Source organism: Pecten maximus, chromosome 16, assembly GCF_902652985.1.
Source record: "Pecten maximus chromosome 16, xPecMax1.1, whole genome shotgun sequence".
Taxonomy (NCBI): Eukaryota; Metazoa; Mollusca; class Bivalvia; order Pectinida; family Pectinidae; genus Pecten; species Pecten maximus.
Genome location: NC_047030.1, coordinates 16907860 through 16932775, shown reverse-complemented (window position 1 = coordinate 16932775; position 24916 = coordinate 16907860). Strand labels below are relative to the sequence as shown.

General features: G+C 37.4%; 1 protein-coding gene across 6 annotated transcripts in view; it reads right to left on the bottom strand.

Moving 5' to 3' along the window:
- LOC117344861 (phosphatidylinositol 4,5-bisphosphate 3-kinase catalytic subunit alpha isoform-like) overlaps nucleotides 1-24399 on the bottom strand; it is a 31304-nt gene extending 6905 nt beyond the window's left edge. For 4 of the 6 annotated variants that reach the window (XM_033907712.1, XM_033907709.1, XM_033907710.1 and 1 more), the window contains exons 1-18: nucleotides 24232-24399; nucleotides 22149-22547; nucleotides 21537-21749; nucleotides 20003-20253; nucleotides 18887-19004; nucleotides 18493-18611; nucleotides 17589-17774; nucleotides 16817-16955; nucleotides 12582-12721; nucleotides 11898-12007; nucleotides 11102-11183; nucleotides 10240-10404; nucleotides 9493-9596; nucleotides 7417-7576; nucleotides 5114-5223; nucleotides 4669-4790; nucleotides 3314-3392; nucleotides 2710-2877 (exon numbers count right to left, since the gene is read on the bottom strand). In XM_033907712.1, the coding sequence (XP_033763603.1) occupies nucleotides 2710-2877; nucleotides 3314-3392; nucleotides 4669-4790; nucleotides 5114-5223; nucleotides 7417-7576; nucleotides 9493-9596; nucleotides 10240-10404; nucleotides 11102-11183; nucleotides 11898-12007; nucleotides 12582-12721; nucleotides 16817-16955; nucleotides 17589-17774; nucleotides 18493-18611; nucleotides 18887-19004; nucleotides 20003-20253; nucleotides 21537-21749; nucleotides 22149-22494 (2612 nt within the window). In that variant the 5' untranslated portion in view covers nucleotides 22495-22547; nucleotides 24232-24399. The other 2 variants (XM_033907713.1, XM_033907714.1) reach the window with 2 other exon arrangements.
- Between the last annotated feature and the right edge of the window lie 517 nt (nucleotides 24400-24916).

Sequence of the window (24916 nt, the reverse complement as noted above, 5' to 3'; positions counted from 1 at the left end):
ACCTAAAATAAAGAATTATCAATTAAATATTACATTAGCCTGGTCATATCTGAAATAATACATTACCAATTAGATATAACATTAGTCTGGTTAATATTATGTTAGCCTGGTCATATCTAAAATAATACATTTAGGGGATAGTACGTTGTTTTGAGTGTCTATACTGGCGATTAGAACATGAAATTTGGTTTGAACTCGAGACCGATAGGTTGTTGTAGGGACAAGGTTTAGAGATGTTTACTACCATGAGTACGGTACAGGACACTAGTCACTACCTACCGGTGTTTTTATTGTTGTAGGGACAAGGTTTAGAGATGTTTACTGTCACGAGTACGGTACAGGACACTAGTCACTACCTACCGGTGTTTTTATTGTTGTAGGGACAAGGTGTAGAGATGTTTACTACCACGAGTACGGTACCGGACACTAGTCACTACCTACCGGTGTTTTTATTGTTGTAGGGACAAGGTTTAGAGATGTTTACTGTCACGAGTACGGTACAGGACACTAGTCACTACCTACCGGTGTTTTTATTGTTGTAGGGACAAGGTGTAGAGATGTTTACTGTCACGAGTACGGTACAGGACACTAGTCACTACCTACCAGTGTTTTTATTGTTGTAGGGACAAGGTTTAGAGATGTTTACTACCACGAGTAAGGTACAGGACACTAGTCACTACCTACCAGTGTTTTTATTGTTGTAGGGACAAGGTTTAGAGATGTTTACTGTCATGAGTACGGTACAGGACACTAGTCACTACCTACCAGTGTTTTTATTGTTGTAGGGACAAGGTTTAGAGATGTTTACTGTCACGAGTACGGTACAGGACACTAGTCACTACCTACCAGTGTTTTTATTGTTGTAGGGACAAGGTTTAGAGATGTTTACTACCACGAGTAAGGTACAGGACACTAGTCACTACCTACCAGTGTTTTTATTGTTGTAGGGACAAGGTTTAGAGATGTTTACTACCACGAGTACGGTACAGGACACTAGTCACTACCTACCAGTGTTTTTATTGTTGTAGGGACAAGGTTTAGAGATGTTTACTGTCATGAGTACGGTACAGGACACTAGTCACTACCTACCGGTGTTTTTATTGTTGTAGGGACAAGGTTTAGAGATGTTTACTGTCACGAGTACGGTACAGGACACTAGTCACTACCTACCGGTGTTTTTATTGTTGTAGGGACAAGGTTTAGAGATGTTTACTGTCATGAGTACGGTACAGGACACTAGTCACTACCTACCGGTGTTTTTATTGTTGTAGGGACAAGGTGTAGAGATGTTTACTGTCATGAGTACGGTACAGGACACTAGTCACTACCTACCGGTGTTTTTATTGTTGTAGGGACAAGGTGTAAAGATGTTTACTACCACGAGTACGGTACAGGACACTAGTCACTACCTACCGGTGTTTTTATTGTTGCAGGGACAAGGTGTAGAGATGTTTACTGTCACGAGTACGGTACAGGACACTAGTCACTACCTACCGCTGTTTTTATTGTTGTAGGGACAAGGTGTAGAGATGTTTACTACCACGAGTACGGTACAGGACACTAGTCACTACCTACCAGTGTTTTTATTGTTGTAGGGACAAAGTTTAGAGATGTTTACTGTCACGAGTACGGTACAGGACACTAGTCACTACCTACCGGTGTTTTTATTGTTGTAGGGACAAGGTTTAGAGATGTTTACTGTCACGAGTACGGTACAGGACACTAGTCACTACCTACCGGTGTTTTTATTGTTGTAGGGACAAGGTGTAGAGATGTTTACTACCACGAGTACGGTACAGGACACTAGTCACTACCTACCGGTGTTTTTATTGTTGTAGGGACAAGGTGTAGAGATGTTTACTACCACGAGTACGGTACAGGACACTAGTCACTACCTACCAGTGTTTTTATTGTTGTAGGGACAAGGTTTAGAGATGTTTACTGTCATGAGTACGGTACAGGACACTAGTCACTACCTACCGGTGTTTTTATTGTTGTAGGGACAAGGTGTAGAGATGTTTACTGTCACGAGTACGGTACAGGACACTAGTCACTACCTACTGGTGTTTTTATTGTTGTAGGGACAAGGTTTAGAGATGTTTACTGTCACGAGTACGGTACAGGACACTAGTCACTACCTACCGGTGTTTTTATTGTTGTAGGGACAAGGTTTAGAGATGTTTACTACCACGAGTACGGTACAGGACACTAGTCACTACCTACCGGTGTTTTTATTGTTGTAGGGACAAGGTGTAGAGATGTTTACTGTCACGAGTACGGTACAGGACACTAGTCACTACCTACCAGTGTTTTTATTGTTGTAGGGACAAGGTGTAGAGATGTTTACTGTCATGAGTACGGTACAGGACACTAGTCACTACCTACCGGTGTTTTTATTGTTGTAGGGACAAGGTGTAGAGATGTTTACTACCACGAGTACGGTACAGGACACTAGTCACTACCTACCGGTGTTTTTATTGTTGTAGGGACAAGGTTTAGAGATGTTTACTGTCATGAGTACGGTACAGGACACTAGTCACTACCTACCAGTGTTTTTATTGTTGTAGGGACAAGGTTTAGAGATGTTTACTGTCATGAGTACGGTACAGGACACTAGTCACTACCTACCGGTGTTTTTATTGTTGTAGGGACAAGGTGTAGAGATGTTTACTGTCACGAGTACGGTACAGGACACTAGTCACTACCTACCGGTCCTTGTTTTTCATGCTGATCCACTTGTGTAGGGCGCTGGAGTCGATCTGTATGGCCCCCTTCATGCCTCCTTTTCCCTGAATCTCCATCAGAGTCTCCGCCTGCCTCACTACCTGTATCACTCCTACGTCTTTTCCCGTTGACACACAGCCGTACGGAATCAACCTATTGTAGGTTTTAAAGTGGTGACAATGTAGTCGAGGACAGACTGATCAATACTTAACAGATATAGGGGGGGATTTGTCATTCAACAACAAACACTTGTCTTCATATTACATTTCCATTACTGACTTATAGGTGTATTTTGTTAGTACATATACTGCCAAGGGGAATTTGATTGGCAATTTACTAAAAAAAAAAAAAATTGTTTTTAAATCTTCCATCAAGTCATATTCATCATTGGTAAAAAAAGATGTCAGACTTCATGTGGAAGATGTGATTGTATAGGAATGGGGCTGGACTAGTACTTCAATACAACTTTTAAAACTTACTATTGATTCATACGTAAAGGAATTATAAAGGAATTCAGTGACAACAACCATACATTGTAAGTGGGTGATATCAAAATTTCAGTGAAGTCTGATTTTTTTAATATGTTTACCGAAGATCTAGGCCTGCATCCTTCCACAGTACATCCATCACCCCCAACAACTGTAGGGTCAGCATATCTTGTCGTAGGTCTGAAATACACAGAACAGAAGATGACAAAAATAATCTCTACAGAGATTTGATCCTGAAATACACAGAACAGAAGATGACAAAGATAATCTCTACAGAGATTTGATCCTGAAATACACAGAACAGAAGATGACAAAGACAATCTCTACAGAGATTTGATCCTGAAATACACAGAACAGAAGATGACAAAGATAATCTCTACAGAGATTTGATCCTGAAATACACAGAACAGAAGATGACAAAGATAATCTCTACAGAGATTTGATCACCTGTTAACATTTTATCAAACTTTGATCAGCAGCTGATTTATAAAACATTTTATCATACAATGTAATTCTCAATGATTAACCAACAAATCCTGTTTGATAACAATAGTAAGGATGGATCAGTTTGATATATAAATGTAACACTGATCACAGGTAGGATCACAACACAGAACATGACAGTAATACTATTATACACAATTAGATGGACAGAAAACTATTATACACACTTAGACAGACAGTAATACTATTATACACACTTAGACCGACAGTAATACTATTATACACACTTAGACAGACAGTAATACTATTATACACACTTAGACGGACAGTAATACTATTATACACACTTAGACGGACAGTAATACTATTATACACACTTAGACGGACAGTAATACTATTATACACACTTAGACGGACAGTAATACTATTATACACACTTAGACGGACAGTAATACTATTATACACACTTAGACGGACAGTGATAATATTATACACACTTAGACGGACAGTAATACTATTATACACACTTAGACGGACAGTCATACTATTATACACACTTAGACGGACAGTGATACTATTATACACACTTAGACGGACAGTGATACTATTATACACACTTAGACGGACAGTAATACTATTATACACACTTAGACGGACAGTAATACTATTATACACACTTAGACAGTAATACTATTATACACACTTAGACAGTAATACTATTATACACACTTAGACAGACAGTAATACTATTATACACACTTAGACAGACAGTAATACTATTATACACACTTAGATGGACAGTAATACTATTATACACACTTAGACGGGACAATAATACTATTATACACACTTAGACGGACATACTGACTACAGAATGTATCTCTAGACACCTAAATATTCTACACATTTCAGCAACTTACACATTTCAACAGAAGTATATACTTTTATCCAGGCTTTTCATGAAAATGAAATCAGTTAAAATTGAATCCAGACTGGTAAATCATCTCCTTACCGTCTCCGTGTTTAAAAATAATTTTGTAATTTGGGAACCAGACGTCAGCCAGTGAGTCAGGGTTGGTCCATACAATCCACAGAGGTCGCTTTTTAGATTTCATCACACGACAGTCATCCAAGCTGAAGTCAGGACATTGGTTAGTAAAACAGTGTATGTTGTAAGAAGTACTTCCAGCTTTGTGGTAAATAATACAACATGCTTAAAACCCCAAAGTCTGCTGGTTTTATGCCCCCCTCCTCCCACTTCAACTGAAACATCTCAAATTCGGGAAAATAAACCAACAAACAGAAAAATAGTAGACTGATAAAACAGTTTCTAATAAAAAAGTTCTGAAAAGTTTGACATTAAGCTTGTACAGAAGATGTGACAGTGAGTATTTTAGTTATGAATCCTGTTTATACCCAATTTGATTATGATAAATAAATCACTACTGAGGACTTACTTGATATCTCCAAGGCGATGACTGTTGTTCAGTGGAGACATGAAGCTAGTGAGAGCCTCCTGGTAATCCGGCTGTCGAAGATGTTCCTGGAGGACGCGGAGATGATCATCCTGGACAAAAACAAAGGGAGGATAAACATGGCTGATTGGAATCCAGATGTCAGGTATATAAATATAACTTACCTTTGCTGTGCAGTGATGTGGTTGACAGTTTGATGACAAAGTTTGTAGACAAAGCAGTCACCCCAGAACATACGTGGACATATCACCCCAGAACATACGTGGACATATCACCCCAGAACACGCATGGACATATCACACCAGAATATACGTGGACATATCACCCCAGAACACGCATGGACATATCACACCAGAATATACGTGGACATGTCACCCCAGAACACGCTTGGACATATCACCCCAGAACATACGTGGACATATCACCCCAGAATATACGTGGACATATCACCCCAGAACATACGTGGACATATCACCCCAGAACACGCTTGGACATATCACACCAGAATATACGTGGACATATCACCCCAGAACATACGTGGACATATCACCCCAGAACATACGTGGACATATCACCCCAGAACATACGTGGACATATCACCCCAGAACACGCTTGGACATATCACACCAGAATATACGTGGACATATCACCCCAGAACATACGTGGACATATCACCCCAGAACATACGTGGACATATCACCCCAGAAAATACGTGGACATATCACCCCAGAACACGCTTGGACATATCACCCCAGACCATGCCTGGACATATCACCCCAGAACATACGTGGACATATCACCCCAGAATATACGTGGACATATCACCCCAGAACATACGTGGACATATCACCCCAGAACATACGTGGACATATCACCCCAGACCACGCCTGGACATATCACCCCTGAAAATACGTGGACATATCACCCCAGAACATACGTGGACATATCACCCCAGAACATACGTGGACATATCACCCCAGAACATATGTGGACATATCACCCCAGAACATACGTGGACATATCACCCCAGAACATACGTGGACATATCACCCCAGAAAATACGTGGACATATCACCCCAGAAAATACGTGGACATATCACCGCAGAACACGCTTAGACATATCACCCCAGACCATGCCTGGACATATCACCCCAGAACATACGTGGACATATCACCCCAGAACACGCTTAGACATATCACCCCAGACCATGCCTGGACATATCACCCCAGAACATGCTTGGACATATCACCCCAGAATATACGTTGACATATCACCCCAGACCACGCCTGGACATATCACCCCAGAACATACGTAGACATATCACCCCAGAACATACGTGGACATATCACCGCAGAACATACGTGGACATATCACCTCAGAATATACGTGGACATATCACCCCAGAACATACGTGGACATATCACCCCAGAACACGCTTGAACATATCACCCCAGAACATACGTGGACATGTCACCCCAGAACACGCTTGGACATATCACCCCAGAACATACGTGGACATGTCACCCCAGAACACGCTTGGACATATCACCCCAGAACATACGTGGACATATCACCCCAGAACATACGTGGACATATCACACCAGAACATACGTGGACATATCACCCCAGAACATACGTGGACATATCACCCCAGAATATACGTGGACATATCACCCCAGAACATACGTGGACATATCACCCAAGAACATATGTGGACATATCACCCCTGCACAAGCCTGGACATATCACCTTAGAACTCAGTGGACAAGTCACCCCAGAACTGTGGACAACAAGTCATCCCTGAACTCATGTGGACAATTCAACAGAGAACTGGTGTGCAGTGGACAAGTCACACCAGAGTTATGTGGACAAGTCTTCCCAGAACTCTTGTGAATAACTTCAGAGCTTGCTGGCCACATGAACAACAAGTGGACATTACTGTAGGCACTTGCAGAACTGTGGCGAGTTAGAAATTGACACAAATTTAAGATATTGATTTAAATATCAAATTAATTAATGTAAATTATACATTAATGAAATTAAGGGAAAACATAAGCAATGGAAGTTTTTTAAATGTTACCTGCCAACACGATGCTGCAAACATTTCTTTTATTTGTCTGGCCTCAGGAATCGCATTATAACCTCAAGCATTATTTATTTGAAGAATCTTTAGAAAAAGCAGCTCTTTCAGCGTTACAACTCTAACAATGTTATTTTCTGATTCTTCAGTAGAATCCACAGTTAATTTCTAACATCTGAGATATTTATAGAAAACTCATCTCACCTCGCGCACATCACTCTTCAACATGTCGGTGAGTTTTGTGAGTTTGTCCAGAGCTTCAACCTGGCGTGATAGCATACGGAGATAGGGACCACAGCCGCGACAGAACGCCTCCAATATTAAACCAAACCGGAGTCTGATGTTGCTCTGATGCATCTCTGACCTGTAGGTAGAAAATTGTATAGATCAGAATTATGACAGCATAGCATCACTGACAAGTCTTAGATGGCCAAAATAGATGTTTGATGTTCCTGGCATCACTGACGAGTCATAGAAGGACAAACAAATGTATGATGGATGGCTGACTAATACCCCCGCAATCTGCACGAGTCAATGGTGAATTGGAACGTTTCAATGAAATCGGCCATTCGGTTTAGGAGGAGTTGTCCGGACAAACTTAAAGTTATGGTTCTTATCAGAAAACCTGTTTATAGTGACCAGTTGACATAGCAACCATAATTTTGAAAGAAAAGAAAGTGGCATGCACATCTACACATGGTCCTCTATATTTGTGTGAAATTTCATTGAAATTGGCCATTTAGTTTAGGAGGAGTTGTCCGGACAAACTTAAAGTTATGGTTCTTATCAGAAAACCTGTTTATAGTGACCAGTTGCCATAGCAACCATAATTTTGAAAGAAAAGAAAGTGGCATGCACATCTACACATGGTCCTCTATATTTGTGTGAAGTTTCATTGAAATTGGCCCTTCGGTTAAGGAGGAGTTGTCCGGACAAACTTAAAGTTATGGTTCTTATCAGAAAACCTGTTTATAGTGACCAGTAGCCATAGCAACCATAATTTTGAAAAAAAAGAAACAGGCATGCACATCTACACATGGTCCTCTATATTTGTGTGAAGTTTCATTGATATTGGCCATTTAGTTTAGGAGGAGTTGTCCGGACAAACTTAAAGTTATGGTTCTTATCGGAAAACCTGTTTATAGTGACCAGTTGCCACAGCAACCATAATTTTGTGAAAAATAAAGTGGCATGCACATCTAAACATGGTCCTCTATATTTGTGTGAAGTTTCATTGAAATCGGCCCTTCGGTTTAGGAGGAGTTGTCCGGACAAACTTCAAGTTATGGTTCTTATCAGAAAACCTGTTTATAGTGACCAGTTGCCATAGCAACCATAATTTTGAAAAAAAAAGAAAGTGGCATGCACATCTACACAGGGTCCTCTATATTTGTGTGAAGTTTCATTGAAATCGGCCATTCGGTTTGGGAGGAGTTGTCCGGACAAACTTAAAGTTATGGTTCTTATCAGAAAACCTGTTTATAGTGACCAGTTGCCATAGCAACCATAATTTTGAAAAAAAAGAAAGAGGCATGCACATCTATTCATAGTCCTCTATATTTGTGTGAAGTTTCATTGAAATCGGCCCTTCGGTTTAGGAGGAGTTGTCCGGACAAACTTAAAGTTATGGTTCTTATCAGAAAACCTGTTTATAGTGACCAGTTGCCATAGCAACCATAATTTTGAAAGAAAAGAAAGTGGCATGCACATCTACACATGGTCCTCTATATTTGTGTGAAGTTTCATTGAAATTGGCCATTTAGTTAAGGAGGAGTTGTCCGGACAAACTTAAACTTATGGTTCTTATCGGAAAACCTGTTTATAGTGACCAGTTGCCATAGCAACCATAATTTTGAGAAAAATAAAGTGGCATGCACATCTACACATGATCATTAATATTTGTGTGAAGTTTCATTGGAATTGGCCCATCGGTTTAGGAGGAGTTGTCCGGACAAAATGCGACAGACGGACGGACGGACGGACGGACAACCTGATTTCAGTATACCCCCCCTAACTTCGTTGCGGGGGTATAACAATGTTTTCCACATTACTAGTGTACCCAATAATCAGTAAGATGAATACAGAAGAATGGTTAATACCAGGAAAACTTTAATATCATCTTGATACATACACGTCATATTGACTAGCACTAAAATACTGCTCATGGAAACCATTTACAGTGTGTACAGATAGGCAAATGTAAAATGGCACTGAAACATCAAATATTTTAACTTTTTTACATGATCATCCCAGAGTTGTTACTGCTACAGAATAACTTACTTGAGTAGCCAGAAGAAGTATTGGCCTATGCGCTGGTTCAGAAGGGATTTCTTCAACAGGAACCTGGCTATAGGGCTGTCCAGGTAGGGCTCAAACTTCAATGCCTGTTGTCAAAGACAGATTGATTTATATAGGTACAATGTTAATCTCTGTGAATTAGTATTTATTTTAGTTATTTGAGTCTCACCATAATCATCACTCCATCTGAGCATTTCTTTTTAATATATAAAATTGTGTAAATGCTTTTATTGTCTTTTATATATTTATTGTGTGGCTATTGTCTAATTGTACCTTTACCTGGGTGGCTATTGTCTAGTTGTACCTTTACCTGTGTGGCTATTGTCTAGTTGTACATTTACCTGTGTGGCTATTGTCTAGTTGTATCTTTACCTGTGTGGCTATTGTCTAGTTGTACCTTTACCTGTGTGGCTATTGTCTAGTTGTAACTTTACCTGGGTGGCTATTGTCTAGTTGTACCTTTACCTGTGTGGCTATTGTCTAGTTTTAGCTTTACCTGTGTGACTATTGTTGTAGTTTTACCTGTGTGGCTATTATCTAGTTTTAGTTTTACCTATGTTGCTATTGTCTAGTTGTAACTTTACCTGGGTGGCTATTGTCTAGTTGTACCTTTACCTGTGTGGCTATTGTCTAGTTTTAGCTTTACCTGTGTGACTATTGTTGTAGTTTTACCTGTGTGGCTATTGTCTAGTTTTAGCTTTACCTATGTTGCTATTGTTGTAGCTTTACCTGTACAAGTTGTAGAAGGAACTGCTGTAGTTTGTCATCTGTGAGTCCCATTTCAAAACAAGTGACGGCGAATCTCCGTAGCTGTTGGTCCGGGAAGGAACAGTCGAGAAGCTCCAGGGCTACCTCTGGTTTTAACTGGGGCCATTTCCGCAGTAGCATGTATAACTATAAAGCCAAAGAGAATTATCAACAGCTGGGGAAATTTGAGGTAGTTTAAAAGCTAAATACCATATATAGCTCTACATAGGTTTTCTATGGGTAGATTGGTTTCTCCCTACAATAAGACACCTTATGCACGATTTCCTCCAGGCCAACAAAAGTGATTAATATTAGTTGATAGAACTTGTTTCACAATTGTTCTAAAATAAATATTAAAAGTTAATATTAAGCGTAACTCGAAACAAATAGTAACAGAAGAATGAATAAAACTTGGTGTAATGTGGTATTTTTAATCTGTTGATAATTATCAAATAATTGTTCAACAGTTCTATCAGTATTACGGTTTGACAGTTCTATCAGTATTACGGTTTGACAGTTCTATCTGTATAACGGTTCGACAGTTCTATCAGTATTACGGTTCAACAGTTCTATCAGTATTACGGTTCGACAGTTCTATCTGTATAACGGTTTGACAGTTCTATCAGTATTACGGTTCGACAGTTCTATCTGTATAACGGTTTGACAGTTCTATCTGTATAACGGTTTGACAGTTCTATCTGTATAACGGTTTGACAGTTCTATCTGTATAACGGTTTGACAGTTCTATCTGTATAACAGTTTGACAGTACTAGGACAGTATTATGCTAACAACATAGTTCCACTGACATCAATAACAATATTTTCCCTTGTGATTGTACATTACCTGAGCGACTTGTTCCCGGTCGTTCCACTTGGTAGCAGACACGAGTTTGGCGAGAGAGTGTGGGTGTTGTAGGCAGTACTCCCTACAAGGTAACATAACATTTATAATGGTGGACAGTCAACGTGTAACAAACAAAAACTAGATCCTGTTGATAATGGTGGACAGCCAACGTGTAACAAACAAAAACTAGATCCTGCTGATAATGGTGGACAGTCAACGTGTAACAAACAAAAACTAGATCCTGCTGCCTAAGAAACTTGTTTCTCTCTATCACTCCTCTATCTGTTTACACATATCCTAATTTTACCAAGAAATAGTCATAGCAGTACAATATCAAAGTAAGGTGAATCTGCAATTCTAACACATGCTGATCACGTAACATTACCCAGGTATGTATACCATGACTGTAAAGCCAGCTAGACACCCTATACACAAGTATATTCAAATTAATTGGTAGATGAACAAAACTTATTGAAGGATACAAATCCAGAATAGAAATAATTAATTTACTACTTTTGCACTTCCATTTACATCCTGATGTAAAAATTTAAATTTTCAAGGTGTTCAATTTACTGAGGATACTAGTACTTGCAAAGACAAACTCTGAAAATCTAATTACCAATTCAATTGTTTGTCTATTTCATAACAATCATTGATAAGTTGCATTCATTTTGCTTCAAACTTTTGATACTAAAACAATTTAAACCATCAAATGTTGTAAACAATCTTTACCTTGGTTACAATATATATTTACACCATGCCTTATTTTACAATGGTGTAATGATCTTATTTTTACCTCCTTTTCCACAAGATTTCTTTCTCCTGGTCGTATATTTCTGATAGAGGATCACGTTTGATGATGTCATTAACAAGTTCTTCTTCCTTCTTTCTGCTCTGTGTAGTTTCCTGTACGACGAGATCAATAAAAGAATCTTAGACACCTTCCACACGGTACATGTCACGAATTGTTAACTGTAAAATAATGTGGGCAGTACCACTGGAAGTATTCATTTTTGTGAATACCTATCTTAATCAGAGGTGTACAATACCCCTATATATGGGACTAGTAATTCACATTTTATGTCTAGTTTGTGAAATTTTCAATATTTACTCTCAGTGTACAGATTTTCAAATACATAATTTGTAGTAAATACTTATTTCTGTGAATGACTTCACACACTGTATTTTATTTTTGAATGAATATTTATGATTTTCGTGAAAGACAAAATATTTTCTGAAATTTGTGAACAATTAATACAGTTTATCTTTCTTCAAATACCTTGATTCTCTGTAATTTGAAATTGAAATTAAAATCTACATACTAGATGAATCAAGTAAGATCTGTTAATATTTGTAAACATTTCTCTTTGAGTTTCAATATAGATATATTTTAAATATATCTTAACATTAAATTGATTTTAAATTAATTAACAGTGTCCTATACATCCTGCCGATTTTGACACAAAGATTCAGATATTACTAGATATTGTGATCTCCTCTCCCGTGACAACGCCATGTGTGCTAGCTCCTCAAAGTGAGACTCATGTGGATAGGACACCGGATAGCTGAACTTGTCAAACTCGACCTCTATACAGGGAGTTTCCTTGTCAGGGTTGGAGCCTAAAACATACAGAGTACAGGGGAACTATAGACATATATCTGAACTGTCAAACTCGACCTCTATACAGGGAGTTTCCTTGTCAGGGATGGAGCCTAAAACATACAGAGTACAGGGGAACTATAGACATATATCTGAACTGTCAAACTCGACCTCTATACAGGGGATTTTATTGTCAGGGTTGGAGCCTGGAACATACAGAGTACAGGGGAACTATATACATATATCTGAACTTGTCAAACTTGACCTCTATACAGGGAGTTTCCTTGTCAGGGATGGAGCCTAAAACATACAGAGTACAGGGGAACTATATACATATATCTGAACTGTCAAACTCGACCTCTATACAGGGAGTTTCCTTGTCAGGGATGGAGCCTAAAACATACAGAGTACAGGGGAACTATAGACATATATCTGAACTGTCAAACTTGACCTCTATACAGGGGATTTTATTGTCAGGGTTGGAGCCTGGAACATACAGAGTACAGGGGAACTATAGACATATATCTGAACTTGTCAAACTCGACCTCTATACAGTAACTTATTAGATACTGAATCTTAAAACTAAGGTATTGACTATACACCGTGAGTGATATATACTGAGTTATATCACTAAGATATTGACTATACACCGTGAGTGATATATACTGAATCATGTCACTAAGATATTGACTATACACCGTGAGTGATATATACTGAGTTATATCACTAAGATATTGACTATACACCGTGAGTGATATATACTGAGTTATATCACTAAGATATTGACGATACATTGTGAGTGATATATACTGAGTTATATCACTAAGATATTGACTATACACCATGAGTGATATATACTGAGTTATATCACTAAGATATTGACTATACACCGTGAGTAATATATCCTGAATCACATCACTAAGATATTGACTATACACCGTGAGTAATATATCCTGAATCACATCACTAATATATTGACTATACACCGTGAGTGATATATACTGAGTTATATCACTAAGATATTGACTATACACCGTGAGTAATATATCCTGAATCACATCACTAAGATATTGACTATACACCGTGAGTAATATATCCTGAATCACATCACTAAGATATTGACTATACACCGTGAGTGATATATACTGAGTTATATCACTAAGATATTGACTATACACTGTGAGTGATATATACTGAGTTATATCACTAAGATATTGACGATACACCGTGAGTAATATATACTGAGTTATATCACTAAGATATTGACGATACACCGTGAGTGATATATACTGAGTTATATCACTAAGATATTGACTATACACCGTGAGTGATATATACTGAGTTATATCACTAAGATATTGACTATACACCGTGAGTAATATATCCTGAATCACATCACTAAGATATTGACGATACACCGTGAGTGATATATACTGAGTTATATCACTAAGATATTGACTATACACCGTGAGTTATATATACTGAGTTATATCACTAAGATATTGACTATACACTGTGAGTGATATATACTGAGTTATATCACTAAGATATTGACTATACACCGTGAGTTATATATACTGAGTTATATCACTAAGATATTGAATCATATCACTAAGATATTGACTATACACCGTGAGTAATATATCCTGAATCATATCACTAAGATATTGACTATACACCGTGAGTGGTATATACTGAGTTATATCACTAAGATATTGACTATACACCGTGGGTGATATATACTGAATCATGTCACTAAGATATTGACTATACACCGTGAGTGATATATACTGAGTTATATCACTAAGATATTGACTATACACCGTGAGTAATATATACTGAGTTATATCACTAAGATATTGAATCATATCACTAAGATATTGACTATACACCGTGAGTAATATATCCTGAATCATATCACTAAGATATTGACTATACACCGTGAGTGGTATATACTGAGTTATATCACTAAGATATTGACTATACACCGTGAGTAATATATCCTGAATCATATCACTAAGATATTGACTATACACCGTGAGTGATATATACTGAGTTATATCACTAAGATATTGACTATACACCATGAGTGATATATACTGAGTTATATCACTAAGATATTGACTATACACCGTGAGTGATATATCCTGAATCACATCACTAAGATATTGACTATACACCGTGAGTGATATATACTGAGTTATATCACTAAGATATTGACTATTACACCATGAGTGATGTATACTGAGTTATATCACTAAGATATTGACTATACACCGTGAGTGATATATACTGAGTTATATCACTAAGATATTGACTATACACCGTGAGTAATATATACTGAGTTATATCACTAAGATATTGACTATACACCGTGAGTGATATATACTGAGTTATATCACTAAGATATTGACTATACACCGTGAGTGATATATACTGAGTTATATCACTAAGATATTGACTATACACCATGAGTAATATATCCTGAATCACATCACTAAGATATTGACTATACACCGTGAGTGATATATACTGAGTTATATCACTAAGATATTGACTATACACCGTGAGTGATATATACTGAGTTATATCACTAAGATATTGACTATACACCATGAGTAATATATCCTGAATCACATCACTAAGATATTGACTATACACCGTGAGTAATATATCCTGAATCACATCACTAAGATATCGACTATACACCGTGAGTGATATATACTGAGTTATATCACTAAGATATTGACTATACACCGTGAGTAATATATCCTGAATCACATCACTAAGGTATTGACTATACACCGTGAGTAATATATACTGAGTTATATCACTAAGATATTGACTATACACCATGAGTAATATATCCTGAATCACATCACTAAGATATTGACTATACACCGTGAGTGATATATACATGTACTGAGTTATATCACTAAGATATTGACTATACACCGTGAGTGATATATACTGAGTTATATCACTAAGATATTGACTATACACCGTGAGTGATATATACTGAGTTATATCACTAAGATATTGACTATACACCGTGAGTGATATATACCGAGTTATATCACTACGATATTGACTATACACCGTGAGTGATATATACTGAGTTATATCACTAAGATATTGACTATACACCGTGAGTGATATATACTGATTTATATCACTAAGATATTGACTATACACCGTGAGTGATATATACTGAGTTATATCACTAAGATATTGACTATACACCGTGGGTGATATATACTGAATCATGTCACTAAGATATTGACTATACACCGTGAGTGATATATACTGAGTTATATCACTAAGATATTGACTATACACCGTGAGTAATATATACTGAGTTATATCACTAAGATATTGACTATACACCGTGAGTAATATATCCTGAATCACATCACTAAGATATTGACTATACACCGTGAGTAATATATCCTGAATCACATCACTAAGACAATACACTGTGAGTAATACATTTGTATATACTGAATTATATGATTATGCTCTGGCTGAGTGGAATGGTTGGTTTACATGTTTAATGTCTTCTATAATTGTAACTGTAGGCTACATGCAGATGACAAGAGGGTGAATCAGGTGTCCTAGTCAATACATTCTCAGGGCTGGACAGCTCACTGGACCATGTGGGCACGGCAGTCCTCTTAAGTCTATATCCTACACCATATGCTGGCTAAGTTTGAAATCACATGATATATATTGAGTCATGTGACTTTGATACTTGATCAAGTGAGAGACTGGAGGTGGTGACATACCTGGGATCTATTGAGTCATGTGACTTTGATACTTGATCTAGTGAGAGACTGGAGGTGTTGACTTACCTGGGATCTATGGAGTCATGTGACTTTGATACTTGATCAAGTGACAGACTGTAGGTGTTGACATACCTGGGATCTATTGAGTCATGTGACTTTGAAACTTGATCAAGTGACAGACTGTAGGTGTTGACGTACCTGGGATCTATTGAGTCATGTGACTTTGATACTTGATCAAGTGACAGACTGGAGGTGTTGACGTACCTGGGATCTATGGAGTCATGTGACTTTGATACTTGATCTAGTGACAGACAGGAGGTGTTGACGTACCTGGGATCCCTATGGGGTTCAGTGAATCATCCATCCCCTGTGGCATGGCCCACAGGTTCAGACTGACTTTCTCGTTCAGGAGGCGATCATTAAAGTCAAACATCTGTAGATTACCCCAGGCTAAGGGGTAACTGATCACCTGATGGGAGGAAGTATTAAAAGATTAATCAGAACAATTCACTGAAATACCTTGGTTACTACCAATATACTGTAAACATGCAATGTTCATATAAAATACATGTATAATTGCACTCTTAATTCAAAAGCAAGTTCAAACTGATTAGAATAATCACTTAACATTTCATTTGAAGATTACAGAACAGTGACAGCTAATTTCAAAGCCAGTCAATTTGATTGAATGGTGACACCAAGATCAAACTAGCCTTTCATTTTTATTCACAAGATGGAGATGACTGAAACTTCAATTTTGTTATGACATATTCCAGGGGTACACAGAACAAAACCCTGCAGTTTTTAGGACAGTGGAACAGAGAGTGAGAGCGACATAGCCCTGGAGTACCAAGGGTAGCGGTACAGAGACTGAAAGTGAATGTAGCCATGGAGTATCGCCGATATATCACTATCAACAGAATCACTTGGTCAAATCATATCTAAACTTTTCCAACTCTTGGTTTTATAGAAAAATCTGTATTCTGATCTAGCCCTTCTTGTATAAATTGACATGTAGAAAACACAGCAGACAGAAACAAAGTCATCCTGACCAAGGAATATCTAGTAAATAATTTATACACATATTTTGATCCAAACATACCTTCCTATTTTTGCGTTTGGACACACAACAGATGGAGAGACAAAGTCGGGCTGAACGAGGGATATCTGGGATGTACAGAAACTCGAGCCATTCATTCCATCGCGGATTGTTGGACTCTACAAGCTTTGTATCCTGAGGTTCACACAAGGCCTCTGTTCCATGAAACACACCAGCTCGCACAAATATCTGTAATCAACACAAACCATTACAATCTCCAATGATAAACTGCTAAGTATATTGTCAATGTCAGATATGCGTTCAACAAATATGTGGATAATAATAATTATATGTTCTCAATCCAGAAAGTAAGACATGCATGTATTCAATGCCAATACTTTTCATATCCTCTTAAAAATTGTATTTACATTTTATTTTTAGAAGTTATGACCTTGACCTTGTGAAGCCATTTTTTTTACATTCAAAAGTATATCAGGTGTAACTTTATCAAAATTAGACTTCTGGATTCTCTAATAATTTCCAGAAATATCGTTATGGACAAAGGGATGGACAAAGACATGGACGTATAATTGGACAACAACAGACAATGAGATAACTAAAAAGAGCTCATCTTTCCAGTGTACGAGTTAACTACTACTGATTTACACTCTGCAGTACTAGTGTAACTAACAAAACTTGCTAAAACATTTACACAAACTCCCAAATGCAATAAATGTAAGAGAGTTATCTCCCTTCCCATGCATATCGTAATGGCAGAGCTGGTGTTATATTCTTTGCCTACAATGATAGCTCTATGCATGAGCACTGTGGAATAGTTTTTCACCTTCTGTACCATACAGGGTAATTTTACAGCATTGCTTAAACATACTAATCAAACAATAGTCAAAACTACTATTACATAACAATGTATTGTTTAAACTTCAAGTTGAAATAAGAATGTATCAACCTTGCATGATTCTTTAACATTCACATAAGTGGCACATAAGATCCGGATACGGAGGTTGGCCTGGATCTCCCACAGACTGATGGTCTGTTTGTTGTTTATGTCTAGCAATGCCTGGAGTCCTGTAACAGGGAGTATACAAGTTATATCAAGGCCTGGGGTCACATCATTGTACATGGCACATTGTATCAATATCGTATTGTAATATCTAAGTCACATAATACAATAAAAAATCAACAAAGAAATTCAATTTAACAGATATATTTGGAAATCACATGTCTTAATTCTCAAAATATTTTGACAGATTTTCAATAAATACCAGATAAAGAATCTATCTATTAAAATCTCATCCACAAAATTGATTTTTTATATTTTGTCAAATTACGATAAAGCTCACCCCTCTGTGCATATGAAGGCATTGTAAAATAATTGTCAGGCAGAGATGCATATATTCCTTCTCTGGTCAGCAACATAAACTGGGGAATCTTGTCAATCCCGACACACTCTCGCACATACTGTAAAATACAAGCAGTAAAATGTGGAATTCTATCAACACTTAATACACCCTCATATTTTAAACCAAAATCATCAATTTTAGAATCAAAATTGTCAGTCTCAAATAATATATACTGTTTTCTGATCAGGGCTTTTTCATTTTGACATATATCTCCAACAATGATACAATTACTGCAAGGTCTTACATACTTACCTGTAAATGGTCAATAATTTTTTTGTTTGCAGTTACCTTATACTGACTGATGGGGAACTGTTAGTAAGAATTGATCAGATCCACACACTTTGAGGGCGTACGCCGTACTGTACATCCTTACCTTATACTGAATTGATCGGATCCACACACTTTAAGGGCATACACTGTACTGTACATCCTTACCTTATACTGAATTGATCAGATCCACACACTTTGAGGGCATACGCTGTACTGTACATCCTTACCTTATACTGAATTGATCGGATCCACACACTTTGAGGGCATACGCTGTACTGTACATCCTTACCTTATACTGAATTGATCAGATCCACACACTTTGAGGGCATACGCTGTACTGTACATCCTTACCTTATACTGACTGATGGGGAACTCCTGTAGTAAGAATTGATCAGATCCACACACTTTGAGGACGTACGCTGTACTGTACATCCTTACCTTATATTGACTGATGGGGAACTCCTGTAGTAAGAATTGATCAGATCCACACACTTTGAGGGCGTACGCTGTACTGTACATCCTTACCTTATACTGACTGATGGGGAACTCCTGTAGTAAGAATTGATCAGATCCACACACTTTGAGGGCGTACGCTGTACTGTACATCCTTACCTTATACTGACTGATGGGGAACTCCTGTAGTAAGAATTGATCAGATCCACACACTTTGAGGGCGTACGCTGTACTGTACATCCTTACCTTATATTGACTGATAGGGAACTCCTGTAGTAAGAATTGATCAGATCCACACACTTTGAGGGCGTACGCTGTACTGTACATCCTTACCTTATACTGACTGATGGGGAACTCCTGTAGTAAGAATTGATCAGATCCACACACTTTGAGGGCGTACGCAGTACTGTACACATCAATACACCGCTCAGCGTGTTCCTTTGTAATTCCCATCATTCGACTACGACGTCGAATTGTCTCTGCTATCACTGTTATAGGTGTGGCTTTGTGAGACACTTTCACACTGAACTTAGTCCTGTTTCCATCGTCTGCCACCACCCATATACACACTACCACAAAGTTATCTGTCACAAAACAACATCAGATTAATACAGTGTTTATAATAATGGTGTGTCACAGTTAAATTGTGTCTGAGATTAAAACAAGATCATGATGGCAATACACCAATATTTTACCATGATCACATATTACAATACACCAATATTTTACCATGATCACATATTACTGTAACAATACACCAATAATTTACCATGATCACAATACACCAATAATTTACCATGATCACAATACACCAATATATTACTATGATCACATATTACAATACACCAATATATTACCATGATCACATATTACAATACACCAATATATTACCATGATCACATATTACAATACACCAATATATTACCATGATCACATATTACAATACACCAATATATTACCATGATCACATATTACAATACACCAATATTTTACCATGATCACATATTACAATACACCAATATTTTATCATGATCACATATTACAATACACCAATATTTTACCATGATCACATATTACAATACACCAATATTTTACCATAATCAAATATTACAATACACCAATATTTTACCATGATCACATATTACAATACACCAATATTTTACCATGATCACAATACACCAATATATTACTATGATCACATATTACAATACACCAATATTTTACCATGATCACATATTACAATACACCAATATATTACCGTGATCACAATACACCAATATATTACCGTGATCACAATACAACAATATTTTACCATTATCACAATACACCAATATTTTACCGTGATCACAATATGCCAATATATTACTATGATCACAATACAGCACAGAATGTTCCTAAAGGCATATGCAGTCTAATAGTTTGACACTGTACGTGTTTACTAGTACCATATACTGTACAAAGCATATCCTCTAAAATACACGTGTTCACAGGTAATTTGCAGGTATTCAGGCCCCTTCTGGAATAGCTCTCAAAATGTATATCATTCAAATTTATTGTAAATTGAAAGCTAAAAATACTTAACCCATAGGATTTCAGGCTTTTCGACAGAAAATTGGTGTAGTATATTATACATTAAGAATTAAAACATTTGTAATGGATAGACAGATCATATATTACACATATATATATACAATAGCCACTGTGTAGCCAAGACTTAAAAAAAATTCAGCACTACCTGGTTAGCAGAATTAAAGAATGTATTTTCCCCCAGATTCTCCATCCCCAGGAGTATTTAGGTGGCCCTTGGCCTACTATATTGTGTTACTGTAGATTGTACATGTCTCATATAGATACAAAATGTAGTTACCATATGAAGCGAGTTTGTCCTCCAGATGTTTGGGAAGGTTTGACGTGGATTCCACATTAGGAGGGTAGGCGTACAAAGCAAGACTCTCTTTGCCTGCCGCCTCACGAAGGGCCACACTGTCTTTACACACATCCAATATGTTTCTACGAAATGTCACAATTTCTAGATCCTTCATCTCGTTAAAGTCATTCGTAGGTATTCCGATTGTCATACCTGTAAATGTTAAATATTACTTAATACATGTCCATGTTACATCAACAATCAGGAACCATTTCATAATTTTTCACCATTTTAAAAATGTAGTCTTTCAACAATCTTGAAAAACATCCCAATTTACCAACTGGTTCCTTAAGATTACTTGGCATGAAGTTTCTGAAATTACATTTACATAGGAAATGTAAACAAAACAAACAAATCATCATAACATCAGACTTCAATTCTACTATATAACTGCTTTTCTATGGCCAATGTGATGTTGAGGGAGCATTGATTTTATAAAAATGAGCCTTGCTTGGTTTCAAGATTCTGAGGGATATGTCCTCAGAACGAAACAGGTATAGCTATAACACTGAATTGGTTAACATCAACATTGAAAGTTAAGGAAACACATACCAATTTCATAATTCAACATTTTCTCCTCACGGTTGCCCTTTGGTTCCACAACTTTGAGAACTGGCTGAAAAAGTCTTAAGTCACAGAGACGACGCGTCTCATCATAAAATTCCTCCTTTTCTGCATCCTGTGTGATGCTGACAAAAATATAGGATGCTGCATCCAACAGTAAATGATACAGAGGAAATTTCTTAGCCTCGATCCACACATTGGCTTTGATAGACTCGAGTGTGGCATCACGATTCACGTAAAGCTGTACAAGGATGCCATTTGGCAGCAGACAATCCACCAAGACTTGCTGGGGCATAAGGTGGTGACCCCATAGTTCACCCGAACTCGGAGGCATGGTTCACGTCTTCTAGAACACTTCTGGGTTTAACTCAATGTACGTCATGTCGGCTGAAATAGATTTAAATATAAAACAACATAAAATCTGCTTATCAAGTAAACATGCTATGATAATTGTAAGAGATATTTATATATGTAAAGTATTGCCATAGTCAGCATTATTTTTAACTGGATGAGTTAACGTTGCATTAGATAAAAATTGTTAAAAATTAACTCGGAAGGTTTATCTAGAACTTTTCAAAACAGTGGATCTGTTTAAAACCAGGTGTGAATACCAGGTGTGAACAGTACTAGTACAAGTGTGCATATTTATAGTCACGAAGGTGTATATGGGCCGAACGAAGGTGCAAGCCAGGTTGGTATGCACGAACATTCGAGTTATAAGTCCCATGTAGTGGTGCTCACCAGCAATATTTCAACGCAATTAGTCCACCTCAATATTTGAATATGAACTATCATAATCTCTAATCCCCGACCATGGTGTTCCCCCCACCCTGACCTCCCAACGTAAACCCTGCAAAGCTCGCTGATTAGACACCTAATTGCCAGGGCCCAGAGGCAAGTCCATTATTCAAAAAGTCGACAAAAGACAAGTTAAGTAAACTGGATTCTATTGAGAGAGCACTCAGTGATGTTAAAAAAAGATGTGAAAAATCTGAAAGATAGGGTGACAAAGGTCGAAAAAAGACAACAGTTCATAAGCAAAAAGTATGAGGACAGTAGGGGTGACAGAACGAGGAAGGACATGGAAATGATGGAACAAGCACTTGACTCCACTAATGAACACTTCCGTAGCTTATCGGACACTGTAGTCAATATAGAATCTCGAGCAATGAAAGACTCTTTGTTTTTCGGAGTGCCTGAACAAGACAGTACATGGGAGGACAAAAACAATTTGGGGACCAGGCCAGTGCACAGATGGAGATCACGAGTAATACGAAGTAACAATGGTGTACAACTGCGAGACCCAGGCTGTGCCCAGTGTGTGTTAAAAAATATGTCATGAAAATTTAAAAATTCAGGAGGGATTAGTATTGATAGATGCGCATTAACATATGGGTCCGAATTCTGAAAGGTTTAAATCCATTAAATTAAAGTGAAGTTTCATATATATAATGAATCTGTGTGAAAATGTCAAAGCGAGTCGTACTACATACACGTACGTTAGCCAACACTAATAATCTTTAAATGGTACAAAATTCTACCAACACTTATTCTCCATATGGTAAAAAAAAAATGCAATGGTATAAAATGGATAAGTACGATGGCACAGAATTATTTTTGTGGTGGTACAAATTGATGGTACTACGTACTAAGGTTTATTGTACAAAACAGATAGTTGGTTATATTTATATTCTACAGAAACCCTTGGAGCCATAAGCTTAGCCAAGCAATATTTGACCTGAAGACCAGGCGTTTGACATGTTGACGGGCATCTGTTTGTCAAAATGACGAACGTCTGGTGTACAAAACCATGTTTACCTGATATATACCTATCCAACAATCAATGGCGAATATTCTTTTTCTTTTAATTCTCCATTCACAACACATATCTTTTGCAAGGTAGAATATTAAAATGCCAGTAAGTACCCAATACAGCACATGTGTCAACCTTATTAAAATCTAATCCACCTACCATTCTGCACGTGTTTCATTCCTAGAACACTTGACAATACTAAATACATCAGCTGATACAGAAAATGATTTTCATTTTGTCCATTTTAGAGCATCTTACCTGGTTACGTTACATACATTTTCGTCTGAAATCTTCTAACTTTATCGTTAAGTTTACCAGCTCATCGACCTGGTACCTGTACTACACACCAAATGACCCATCCCGTTGTTTTTCTTCACAAAATTCACACAAACAACCTCGAAGTTGTTTTGTTCAAAACACGGAAGTGACGAGTTTTCGACTCACAGTTGTACGGTGGCCCTACAGCACCACTCACGTAAACTAACTTCGCTTGTATGAATTATCTCCCCTACAACAGGAAAACTGAACTTGTTCGCGATAATTTGATTTCGATAATATCGAATAATGTGGATTGAATAACGTTAAAGACAGTTTTATCACGTTCATAATCATTTTTACGCGTAATCTTAACGCGTTAAACTTTATCAGATTAACCAATCAGTTGCACCCTTGCATCAGCATTCGGATGAAAGTTCTTCAGGGAAACAGTTTAATGACAGAATATTACAGTACGCATTGACAGAATATCAACACGTCAAAAAGAACGTTGATATCTCTGAAAACCGATTTAAACAGAGACCGTATCAAAATAATCAATTTGTGCAGTGAATCAACAATTTCTTTTTCCTCTTTCGCTGTGCTTCATTCTTTTGGTCATTTGTGTATTCATGAAGGTCTGTAAGATACATTGTTGTACATTACTGTGGGTGTACCTAATGAGTGA